Source organism: Vicugna pacos, chromosome 11 (genome assembly GCF_048564905.1).
Source record: "Vicugna pacos chromosome 11, VicPac4, whole genome shotgun sequence".
Taxonomy (NCBI): domain Eukaryota; kingdom Metazoa; phylum Chordata; class Mammalia; order Artiodactyla; family Camelidae; genus Vicugna; species Vicugna pacos.
Genome location: NC_132997.1, coordinates 26662458 through 26674966, shown reverse-complemented (window position 1 = coordinate 26674966; position 12509 = coordinate 26662458). Strand labels below are relative to the sequence as shown.

At 55.4% G+C, this 12509-nt stretch overlaps 1 protein-coding gene across 11 annotated transcripts in view; it reads left to right on the top strand.

The window, feature by feature from the left end:
• Positions 1-9257, top strand: part of TRIM67 (tripartite motif containing 67) — a 41754-nt gene extending 32497 nt beyond the window's left edge. For 4 of the 11 annotated variants that reach the window (XM_072972271.1, XM_072972272.1, XM_072972273.1 and 1 more), the window contains 5 exons: positions 2078-2223; positions 4779-4917; positions 5632-5935; positions 8167-8329; positions 9170-9257. In XM_072972271.1, the coding sequence (XP_072828372.1) occupies positions 2078-2223; positions 4779-4917; positions 5632-5935; positions 8167-8329; positions 9170-9235 (818 nt within the window). In that variant the 3' untranslated portion in view covers positions 9236-9257. Of the gene's footprint in view, positions 1-1638; positions 1645-2077; positions 2224-4778; positions 4918-5631; positions 5936-8166; positions 8330-9169 lie in introns of all 11 variants that reach the window. The other 7 variants (XM_072972278.1, XM_072972276.1, XM_072972275.1 and 4 more) reach the window with 4 other exon arrangements.
• The last annotated feature ends 3252 nt before the right edge of the window (positions 9258-12509 follow it).

Below are 12509 nucleotides of genomic sequence, written 5' to 3'. Positions count from 1 at the left end.
TCCACTCTGCGGGGCCACACAGGGCCGTCAGAGAACTTGGGACACTGGTGTGGGGCAGCGTGGGAGGGAGGGATGCCTGAGCCAGAGTCTTCCCACTTGTGAAAGAGGATCATCTGTTCCTTCAGAGATACCTAAGGCAGGTCTGCCCTGTGCCAGGCACCACCTTAAGGGCTCAGGACATAGGCACCCTCATAAGGCTGAGCAGATATTCTAGAGAAGGAAATAGACAATACACAAACACATCTATAATATAATAATATAATGCAACTTAAAAGTGGCAGGTGCTACGAACAAGGTGCTTTTTGAGAAGAGGGCAGACGTGGGGGGGCGGGGATTTTGAGGTGAAGAGAGAGATGCTATATAAGGGAAGAACATCCTGGGAGGCAGAGGGATGATAAGTGCAAAGGCCCTGAAGCAGGAATAAGTTCTCTGTGCTCCAAGAAGAGCAAGAAGGTCAGGGATGGGGGAGGGTAGAGCTCAGTGGTAGAGCGCCTGCTTAGCGTGCACAAGGTCCTGGGTTCAATCCCCAGTACCTCCATTAAAAATAATAATAGTAAGTAAGTAAATAAACCTAATTACCTCCCCCTTCAAAAAACAAAATAAAAGTAAGGCAAATAAATCTAGTTTAAATCCTGTTTTTAAAAAAGTAAGCATGCAAACTAATAAAAAGTAAAGTTGAAAACAATCACAGAAGATCAGGGGTAAGAACAGAGTCTAGAGAAGTGAGTTCAGAGAGCCACAGGGGTCACAGGCTAAAGGTTAAGTTTAGTTTGCACAACTCGCCCCAGGTTGCAAAATTAGTGAGTGAGGTCATCCTGCCCCTCCAGAGACATTAAGGATACATTCAGGAGACGGAATAAAGCTCTTTGGGGTTTTTTTTTTTTTTAACATTTTTTATTGATTTATAATCATTTTGCAATGTTGTGTAGTTCAGGATTCTTTTTTTTAAAACCAAAAATATCAAAAAGGTGAGTACCACATCTACAGAATCTGTAAACTCAAGAAAATCTTTATTTGCAAAACGTGGTCATTTTTATACTAAATACAGTGAGTCTCTTGTGCATCTTGGGGCTCACTCCCACACTGTTTGCACCTCCGGTGAGGTTTAGAAATGCCACCTGCCCTGAGTGTAAATGAGACGTAGTGCTGAGGAGAGGAAGGAACCTGGTGGAGGGGAGGGGCTACTGCAGGGGAGGGGCTACAGCAGAGGAGGGGGCTCTGGAAAGTGGGGGCGCTGACGGGGTGGCTTAGAGCTGCTCCAGATGCTGCTTTGGACAGGATGGGGGCGTGAAATGCACAGATGAAGTGGCATAGGGATGGAGCAAGGACTCCTCCGTGCTTGTAAACCGAGGTCTAGGGAGCCAGGTTGCACGGAGCCAGCCCTGAGACCACGAATGTCAGAGTGGACTATATTTATTTCTAAAATCGCCTGAACCTGAATACAGCTAAAGAAATAAAAAACATTCTCCCAATGTCATCTTAATAGAACTTATGATACATTTGACTCAAATCCCTAATTCCATGGATTTACTGCCCGATGCTCTCAGATTGCCTCTCCTTCCAGGATCTACTTTCCTAGTCCAACCAGAGGTGGAAATGTGTCTTTGCATCCCCTCAACCTGAACAGCGCCTTCCCAGCCCCTGGTGTGAGCTGCTCGCGGGCCCCTCGGAGAGGGTCCATAGAGGCGGTGCTGTGGGGGGAGGCACGTGGAATCTGGCTCTGCTGCAATTCCTCCTGAGCTCCACGTGGGGCCGAGAAACAAAACCAGTGATTCTCAGTGGGCAGGTGGGGAAGGGGGAAAGGACAGCTCTTCCTCAGGGCTACAGAGTGGAGGGGTGGAGGCGTCTATGCCTCTCCCTCATCCCAACCCCAGATTCCAGGACCCTCTCCAGGGTTGAGACGTGTGGTCACCCCAGCCCGCCTGGGGACTGAGGTTCGGGCTGAGGTTCGGGCTGAGCTGTGCCCACGTGCAGCTGGGAGTGACCCCAGGGTGGCCACCTTTCGTTCTGGGGTAGGGGCGGGGTCCACGCGCCAGGCGGGAGTTTGTGCACTAAAGTCAGCCTGTCCCCATCACAGTGCCGCCTGTCCCCCTGCTGCAGCTGGAGAAGTGCTGCACGCGGAACAACAGCGTCACGCTGGCCTGGAGGACGCCGCCCTTCACCCACAGCCCCGTAGACGGCTACATCCTGGAGCTGGACGACGGCGACGGGGGGCAGTACCGGGTGAGGCTCCGCTGCTTGTTTGGGGGCGGGAAGGGGCTAGCACTGCCCCTGCCTCGGGACCAGCCCTAGGGGCTGCCCTTACTTCTGATGCCACCAGCGAGGGCATCGGCCACAAGGACGTAAGTCTGGTTGGTGGGCGTGGACAGAGGGCTGGTGGGCATGGGCACAGGGCTGGTGGGTGTGGACAGGGGGTTGGTGGGCGTGGACAGAGGGCTGGTGGGTGTGGACAGGGGGTTGGTGGGCGTGGACGGGGGGGGCCAGTGGGCATGGACACAGGGCTGGTGGGCGTGGACAGAGGGCTAGTGGGCATGGGCACAGGGCTGTTGGGCATGGACACAGGGCTGGTGGGCGTGGACAGGGGGCTAGTGGGCATGGGCACAGGGCTGGTGGGCGTGGACAGAGGGCTCTTGGGCGTGGACACAGGACTGGTGGGCGTGGACTCTCTGAAGATGGGGCTTCTCTACCCAGGGCTGGGTCTAGGCAGGCAGGGGTGGCGGCCACAGAAAGTTCAGCTTGAGTTTTCTGTGAAGACCGACACAGGTCGGAGGCCGAGGTAGAGCTCGGAAAAGGTCACCTGCACATACCTACTTTCCAGTTGGCCCCAGAGGCACAGCCGTATCGAGTCAACGCTCTCCCACACACCCCTCCCCGCTCCCTCAAGGTTCTATCACACCTTGCCTTGCCCGGTTCAGTAATTAGCTTACCTGGCAAGGCGCTCCATGTGGGAAGACACTTCACAAGTGGCTGTTGGGTTGGGGTGACCTTCTACATTCATGTCCCAATTATGAAATACCTGGGGACAGTAAAGGCTCTTAGTGAGCCAGAAATGCATCTTCTAGTCTCACCAGGTGCTAACCACCCTGGACAGCTCCCCACCACAACCCAGAGCCCCTAATAGGACTCTACCTTGAGATCTCATGCAGTGAAATTCAGGTTCCTGCGAAGTTGTTTTGTTGACATGAACATCAGGGAGCACCAACTCTGGGTGCTCCGAGAGCTCCACCTGTCTGTCCCCAGGAAGACCAAATGAAGGCTCATTCTGACAAACCACTGCAAGCATATCAATTTGCAAATTTCTTCTCCCTGGGAGGTGGCACCCGGTCAGCGAATCTTGCCAAAGGTCTAAATTCCTTTTGTTTCTCTCAGAGGGATTTATGTCTATGTTGTTTCATTTTTTGTTTGAAAGACACCCCCACAAGAATGTCAGAGTTGGCAAAATAACTGCACCACTCCTTGGGGATTACTGAGTCCCTGGGAATATGGGCTCTATGGAGAAGTGAGAAGCTGGGGTCGCTTCGGCCAGGAATAGCAAGTGGGTCATGCACTGGTTCCAGAACTTCAGCCATCCTGGCCGTGCAAATGAGCTAGGAACTGAAAGAGCTCCTTGACCCACTGGGAAGAGAGCTGATGGTTTTGAAATGGAAAGAAAGAGGAGATGGTTTTGAGACATCAGAAGAAGCAGTCACCAAGCTCAAGTGAAGATGGTTTCTCTCTTTGAGCCATGTCTACTCACAAAAGCTAGATCCAAGGGCTAGAATGTATGAGGGTGGGAAAGGCATGGACTCTGAATGCAGACAGACCTAGATTTGAACCCCAACTTCTAAACAGATTAACTGTGATCTTTGGCAAGTTCCCTGCCTTCTCGGAGTCTCCTTATGAGTAAAATACCAAAAAAAAAAAATTGTGTCCCAGGGTTGTGTGAGAATTACGATGTCTTATACAATGCCTGGCACACAGATATTATTATTAATAACCTGGAAAAACAAATGAAGGGCAACTTCCCATAAGTAATCAGGCAGGAAAGATGTTTTAGACAAACTAAGCTGAGAACAAAGATGTAGGTGAGGGGGTGTCAACAGGACAAGGGTAAGTTTGAAGTAAACGGGAAACAAAGTAAATGTCTAGAAACAAATCTTGGAGTTTGATGCAGAAAAGTCACAGCCTCTGGGGAGGCCAGGAGGGAAAAAGCAGCTCAAGGGGCCCAAGGAGTAGGAAGATGCAGTGGGAGAAGACGGGGAGAGGGCGGAGCACCCCTCTCACCCCAGAAGGGGTTCCAGCCCAAATCAACTTGAACCACCTGTGCCTGGTCACTCCCCCTCCTCTGTTTTTTCCCATCATGTGTGATGATCTTTCCTTTAAAACACTTGTTTATTTTGTTTATTTAGATCCTTAACTCATATTTTCTAACCTAAATTCCCATGGGAAGCCAAGAATCTCTTGTTGCTCCAATTGAAAAGGAAGTGAGGTTTTCTGCACCCCTATCCCCATGGAGGGGTCAGCACCCCCGGCCTCTGGAGTCCTGTCCATTAGGGCTGCCCTCTGCGGAGGCAGGACATTCTCAGGTAGTGTCCCAGCTGCTGCACCGCACACCTTCCCAACAGCCAAGAGTAAGGGTTTGTGTCCAACTTGGACATGGCCTGTGAGCCAGCCACCACTCACCCCAAATCTCCTTGTTAATAACTGTTGGGGCAACAGCACTTTTGACGTCAACAGGTGGCTAAGAGAAATTTTCCAAGTAACCGAGGCGCCTGATGAGCCATCTGGGTCTCTTGCAGGAGGTGTACGTTGGCAAGGAGACCCTGTGCACCATCGACGGTCTGCATTTCAACAGCACCTACAATGCCAGGGTCAAGGCTTTCAACTCCTCCGGCGTCGGGCCCTATAGTAAAACGGTTGTCCTGCAGACGTCCGACGGTGAGTGCTGGGGTGTCTCCGGGGCAACGGATTCAGGTGCTGTGACTGAGTTCCACAGGCCCAACCCATATCCATCCCAGGGATGGACAGACGGACAGACGGGGGTGGGGAACTCGTGAGGTGTGAAGGAGTGGAAGAAAGAGGAAGTGAGACGTGTCCATCTTCTCCAGTCCTGGCCTGCTCCACTCACCTCGTTCCTTGCATACAAATCCCTCCCCACCAGCCACGAAGGAAAGAGAGAGTCCTTCACCCCATTTGCTGGACCTGGAAAGGGAGCCTAGGAGTTGAGAGGCTCTGGGAGTCTAAACTCCCACTTCCCAGGGGCCAAGAGCAGGTCGGCCAGTCCCAGAGAGGAGGTGCCCAGCTGCCAGGTGGGAACACCTTTCTCCGGATGGGAACCTACCCGTCAATTACCCAGCACCAGAGCTCAGATCTGAGGTTTACACGCCTTTCAGGTTTCAGGTAACAAGAGCACATGGACATTCCCTTGGATTTGGAGCATCTAACTCCTTTAGCATCCAAGGGAAATTTGATGAACACAGAGGAGGGAGTGTGTGTGTGAGAGAGAGAAAGAGGATCACACAGGGAAGAACATTTGATGCTGGGTACCCACTTCCTGATAGACGTCAGTGAGTCTATGTCTCTGAGCCGAGGTTACAGTCTGCCAGTGAACTCATCCCCTGATCCTGCTCCTCTTGCCCCCTTCCTCTCCAGTGGCCTGGTTCACGTTTGACCCCAACTCTGGGCACCGGGACATCATCTTATCCAACGACAACCAGACAGCCACCTGCAGCAGCTACGATGACCGGGTGGTGTTGGGCACGGCGGCCTTCTCCAAGGGCGTGCATTACTGGGAGCTGCACGTGGACCGCTACGACAACCACCCGGACCCTGCCTTCGGGGTGGCCAGGGCCAGCGTGGTCAAGGACATGATGCTGGGCAAGGACGACAAGGCCTGGGCCATGTACGTGGACAACAACCGCAGCTGGTTCATGCACTGCAACTCCCACACCAACAGGTGCGCACGCGCGGGCCCCGCTCCGCCCTCCTCCCGCGTGGGGACTTTGGGAATGCCTTGTGCGACGACCATAGTCTCTCCTGCTGGTCCCAAGTTCAGGCATCAGGGATGGGAGGGGCAGTGTCTTCAGCCACTTTGGTGTCCAGTTTCCAGGGAGAAGTGAGAGTATGCAACAGAGACTAGAGCAAAGCAGGTGGGCATCCTGCCGCCAGCAGGCGGCGCGGTGAGTCCACTGCTCCTCCCCTCTGGTTCTCTTCCGGTTCTGCTCCCCTTTCTTTCACACCCATCGGCGCAGGCAAGTCACTGCAGAGCTGCTCCCCCAGACCACGCCCACTGCCCAGGCCCCCCAACCCCGACCGGGGCCACGCCCACTGCCCAGACCCCTCCCTACCCCAACCAGGGCCACGCCCACCGCCCTGCCGCTCAGGCTCTGAGCAGAGCAGTGCCCACCGATAGGCGGGCCTGGTTGGAGCAGGCCCCGTCGTCCAGGGCACCCCCAGCACTGCCTCGCCCTGACGCTGGCCCTGGGAGTGCTGTCACCAGGGTGGACACCGGAAACTCCTCCTGGGGAAGACGGGCACTCTGGGGCTGCCTTGGGAAGATGCCCGCAGTACCTGGGCTCTTCCACGGACTTGTGGTGTCTTGGTCTCTCTCAGACACACAGAAGGCAGTGGCCTCACCCTCCCACCCTTGGTCAGTGCCCTCCCTCCCCTCCCCCCAGGGATGCGGTGCTCACACTTGGCCTCTGTGTGTGTGTGGAGGGGGGTGGGTTGGTGGACAGGGGGATGGACAATCAGGGCCGGCCTTTGCCAGGGAACCCAGAAATGGCGGGTTATGGCTATCGAAGCCACCTCCTCACTATGGAGTCTCCTGCCAAGGGCCATCTCCACAGCGAGGAGAGGCCAGGGGCCCCAAGGAACCAACCTCACTGGGCTCCAGCCCCAAGCAAGGTCAGCTCTGGAGGCTTTCCTGCCTGCTCTCCCACATCTCCTGCAAATGGCCCCAGGAGGCCTGGTCTGGGGCAGGGACTTGCCTGTGGATCCCGGGGGGAGCTGGAAGCAGTCTCCCTCCCACCTGCCTTTTTACCGGCAGTGACCCCGTCTCCAGAGGCCTGGGGGAAGCGTAGGCAGCTGTCTCTCTGCATCCTCCCCCGGAGCTCGGCAGGCGGAGTGGGCACTGGGCCTGCCCCAGGCCCCTGCTCACAGACCTCTCAGGGGCCGGGTCCAGGCCCACCAGCTCCATTCCTGCTTTCTTAGGCCAAAGCAGCCCCCAGATACCCTGTGATGGGAGTAACAGCAGGACAGGGAGCATTTATTGAGCACTTACTTTGTGCCCCATGCTGTCGGAAGCACCTGGCTTACATGATTTCATTCAGTCCTCACCAAAGTAAGAGCGTTATTGCCACTTTGCAGATTATGAAATTGGGGCTTAGAAAGGTTCATGGTGGCCCAGATCACAGGGCTAATTGGTGGAGATGTCAGGTTTAATTCAGGATCCCGGCTACCGTGTGTGGTGGGGGCTGAGAGGAGGGGAGGGCAGAGAGCTTGCTGAGCGGGGTTGGATTGGGTGAGACCAGGCTGGGCTTGAACAGGACTTAGTCCTGCGCCCCAGACTCATCGCTACCGCCACCCGGTGGTCAGTATCTGAATAGCACCAACAGGCCCGGCTCTAGTTCCCTTTCCCACCTGCAGGATTCCGCCCTGGGCCCCAGCCCACCCTCCGGGAAACCTGCCTTCTAGAAAACACCCTTCCGGTCAGCCCACCGACTCCTCCTCTTCACTTTCCCATGGTCTCTGCCCACCATCAGCTCTAGCTGACCACTCATTCTCAATCAGGAAAGGACAAAAATGGATTTTTTAAATCAGAGCAGAGCAGCCCTGGCCAAGGCTGACCTCAATGCCAGCTCAGGGAGGGGAGAGTCTGATGGACTCCCTGGAGGAGGCAGGTGACAGTGGGGCCGGCTTAAAGATTCGCCCTGCCTGGTGGCTACGAATCCCCACCACTGTGAAGTGTAACGTCCCAACATTTGTCAACAGCGTCCCCATTCACATCCTCAGGCTGCATGGCGGGTCACCGTGGGATGGCCAGCTGCCTGCACCCCTCTGGGGGCTGCGTTTTTAGATGAGGGTGTTCCCAGCATCCTTTCAGGGAGTCTCCTAAGCTCTCGCCTACATTCCCAGCAGGGCTTCCTGGTGACCTGGCTTCCCGGGGCGGGGGGCTTCTCTTCCCAGGACGGAAGGCGGAGTGTGCAAGGGGGCCACGGTGGGTGTGCTGCTGGATCTGAACAAGCACACGCTGACCTTCTTCATCAACGGGCAGCAGCAGGGCCCCACGGCCTTCAGCCACGTGGACGGCGTCTTCATGCCAGCCCTTAGCCTCAACCGCAACGTGCAGGTATCGCACATCCCCTGGGCCACAGCCCATCTGGCGGCCCCTGGCCCCCGCTGCCGATGCACTGGGCAAAGCCTGGACTCCGGCGGCCAGGTGTGTGCTGGGCTTCCAGGTGGGGGATGCTGAGTCTCCAGGCGGCTTTCTCCCGAGAGGAAAAAGAGAGTTGGGGAGAGACCACACCTAAGGATTCCCTCCCGTGCTCCCTGCCCCTCTCTGGCTCCCACGTGAAGCAGGCAGCCTCTCAGGGCTGGGCACAGACCTAGGGGGAGTGCTGGCGGCTCAGTCCTCCCCAGAGAGACGGAGATAAAGTGGGAGCCCAGTGAGGGTGTGATGGATGAAGAGAGAGCACCAGCCTTTGTGTCTAGCACCATGCTCCTCCCCTGAAAACTACAGGGGGGAAGGCAGAGCCCCACTGGCCCTAAATAGTATCACTTACTGATTGATCGGTACCTCCACTCGTTTGCCAAAGGGCTTTGAGGCAGCCTGAAGTATGGGCTGTTCTTCCCCAGGTTAGTAGAGCAGATGTAGGAAAGGAAAGAGGGCCGTGGAAAGAAAGCAGAAAGGAATCTAAACCATGAGCCCTGGTCCCACTGCTGCAGCCAAGCATCAGCCTGGCCCCAGCTCCTGGCGGCGGGGGCACCGTGGGGACCAGGCAGCTCTGCAGTTCTCAGGGCAGACTCCTCGGCCTGACATTAGTGACACTGATCCATGTGACAGACAGCAGACTGGCTGCTGCCCGTGGTGACCCAAGCAGAGGGTGGCGCATGGCTGCTGTGCTCTCTGCACGCTCACGGTTCTCAGGGCGGCCCCTCCCACCCTCGCTCACCCCATCTTCCTTTCCAGGTCACCCTGCACACCGGGTTGGAAGTGCCAACCAACCTGGGACGGCCAAAGCTATCGAGTAACTAGCCTCCCAGCTCCTGCTCCGCACGGCCACCCCTCACTGTGTTCACGTGACCCCCGAGGGCAGCATGCCCACCTCTCGGGTGCCATCCAGCATCCACTGAGCATCTCAGAGACACGTTTTCTTCGGGGGATGGAGGATGGTCTGCAGGCCGTGCTCACTGAGGCCACTGTCGGTAGCAAACACGGGTATGTGTTTCCCGTCATCCCACCCAGATGTTACAAAGATGAAGAAGGACCTTTTGCAAGGCAGTCAGGAGGCATTCGGGATTTCGTTTTGTTTCCTGCCGTCTGCTTTCAAGGCTTACCTTTTTGCGGGGTGCCGAGAGGAGAGCAGACTCTGAAACCAGCATCCTGAGAGCAGGAGGCAGAAGAACACTTGGGAAGCCCACATCCTCTGTACCGTGCCCCTGCTGGACGCCGTTCCTTCAGAGAACCACGGCTGCAGATTCCCATCTTTGCCAGGAAAAGTTATCCTTTGGCTTTTTGGTCCAGGAGTCTTCCGTATGTTTTGCCACTTGCAGACCTAATTCGGGATGGATAGAGAGGGAAATTAACCATTCGTCTTGATCTTTGCCTGTTGGGTTGAACTATTGAGAACTTTTTAAAATGGTTTCCTTCTGTCCTTCATCAATCAACCAACCTCTCCTTCTCTCTCTCTCTCACACACAAACATACCCCATCACACACACCAGTCTGCCACAACTCATTCACTCAGTTTTTCAACACAAAAGAAAACACTGGAATCTGAATAACTATGTGATGTCTCCACCTGGTAATGGCTTTTCCAGGAGCTGGCTCCCTGGGAAGTTAGCTGCAAACCTGAGCTGCTCCTCTAAGCTGCATGGCTCCCAGCCTCCTGCACATATAAGACAGGTGACCCTGGGGCAGCCTCTTACACTCAGTCCACCTTCACTTTGAGACCATCTACTGTCATCGTGAAAGCATCATGAGAGTGAGCAGGGACCCTGATGGCAGGGGAGGCTCTGGTGTGACAGGGCAGGCAGGACTCTGCAGAAGGCAGGAAACTTAACAATAACCGTGTTTCTGGTCTCCCAGCTTCCTGGTGTGCTGAGTCCACGTGGCCAGGGCAGAGCTCTGGGGTGAGCCCTCCCCTCCTTGCTGGGAACGCTAACCTTCTCCCTTGAGTCCCACCTTGAGTTGTTTCCACCTCTCAGAAGGAGACCCGGCTCCGGGTTCTGAGCCCAGAGCCTGCCCTCCCCGCAGAGCCTGTCCCCAGAGCGCCTCTCCCTGCTCCCCTGTCTTTTCTTCCTTGTCACTCGCCACCTCCATCTCCATCTGGTAGGAAGCCTTTCTCTCACCCTTTAAAAAAAATTATTTTATCAAGCATTTTATTTTTGAGGTTGAGGAGTAACTTGTCTCTTTGCTGGATTGGATTCTGATAAAAACTTGGCCCGTAAACCGGCACCAACTGTGTTGACTCGGTTCTACCTGCTCGTTTAGAAGCTGCACCTGCTTTCTGAGTCAGCTGTGCAGATCCTGTCCTCTATTCAGCAGATCCGACAGTCCTACCTCAAAGCCCGTGCTCCTGGACCCACGGCTGCCTGCCCAGCTGCGTCCACAGGTGTGGCCGGCGAGGCCAGCCGCCCGGCGTCTGCAGGAGCTGCCCGGTGCTGTGTTCGAGCCTCCACCGCCCAGGTCCTGGCAACCATCGGCTTCGTGGAGCTGAGGTCTTGCCTCCTCGTTCTCACCCCTCGGTGATTTCCAGGGCACATGGAGGCGCTCACGTCCTGTCTCGAAGCTCCAGCCAGAACCTGGCAGATGACGCTCACGACCTGGGCTGCCCGGGCTGCACACCCAGGTCCTCATCCACGCAGCTGCCTGTATCTTCTCTACTTCCACTTCCCTTTGGACTCACTCCTCGGCCACAGCCCTGGTGGACTCGGCTTGGAGGGTGGGAAAGGTTCCTAAAGGTTGAACGACACACAGGAGCCATGGCCTTCCTGGGGCTGGGGAAGTCATGGCCAGCAGGTCCTGATGCATCGACTTTAGGAACCGTCTTTTGGAAAAGATGAGGCCAGCCTTCCAAGAGTGAGAGTATGGCTGGGAACACGATGGGGAGGGGCCACCCGGCCGAAGTGGCTCTTATCCATGGAGTCTGCATGAAAGGCTGGGGAGCTCCCACAATCGTCACAACCGGGGTGACCCCGTGGCCCTGGCTCTGCATCTTTGGAGAAGAGCTGCTCAGGATCACCCGGGACCTGGGGACATCCTTGGGAGAGCAGCACCTGGGTCAGAGGGAGATGGAAAAGGAGAAGGGACGTTCCCATGATTCTGGGGCCTCTCTAGGAGGAACACGCCCTGTGGCTCAGAGAGAAGCCGCCAGGACTCCATCCCCACCTGCAGCTGGCAGCAGCCCAGAGGCACTGTGAGTGCCAGGAACAGGCAAGCATCTACCTTTCCAGCCTCCCCCAGGGGCCCAAAAGCAATATGGCTGATACCAGGGACCGCGCCAGGCTGTCCTGTGTACAGCCACCCCGCCTGTCCTCAGCACAAAACACCTTCCAGGAAGAAGAACGGACCTCAGGGAGAAGGCAGGTCTGTGCTGCACACCTGTGTTCTTGAGGGACCAGCAGACCAAAGACAGGCCTGGTCAACAACCCACGGCCTATGTCACCCTCCCAGGAAGCCCTAGGATTCCAAGTAGAAGCGACAGGCCATGGGCTTCTTGCCTGCCATCGATTTCCCTGCTCCTCTACCAGGCGGTGACATTTTTGTACATAAAAATGACGTCAAAATGATGCTTTGGTCAGGCTGGCTGAAGGATGACTTGGTGTTCATCTGTCAAGCAGTTTCAGTGAGACAGGAATTCGAAGTAATTTAAAATGTCAAGTTCCATTACATTGTAAATAATTCTACAGCTTGTTCTTCACTAGTGAGCAAGTTTGGTCAAAGTGTACAGCTTTCCTTTTAGACTTAATCTCTTTAAAAGAATATCCAGTAGCATCTCATTGCATAGCATCCTAGCTCCTAATTCGAAGCAAGATAAGACCTTACACACAGCCCAGCTTCCCTCTTGTCCTGTTTTGGAAAATAATGGTTCCAATCAAAGTGGGCATCACTAATCCTGACCCACAAAGTAGCTGATCTAAAGACTGTAAAACTGTAGAGAGTTTTAGGCTGAATCTTCAGCCCGATGTGTACTCTGCAGTTGCGACAGTGCCCTCCGGCATCCCATGGTCCGCCGAGACCGTGGAGGGTCGTGCTTGCAGAGTGAGCATGGGCAGAACGGGTTCCCCGAGAGTGATGGGAGCGGGGC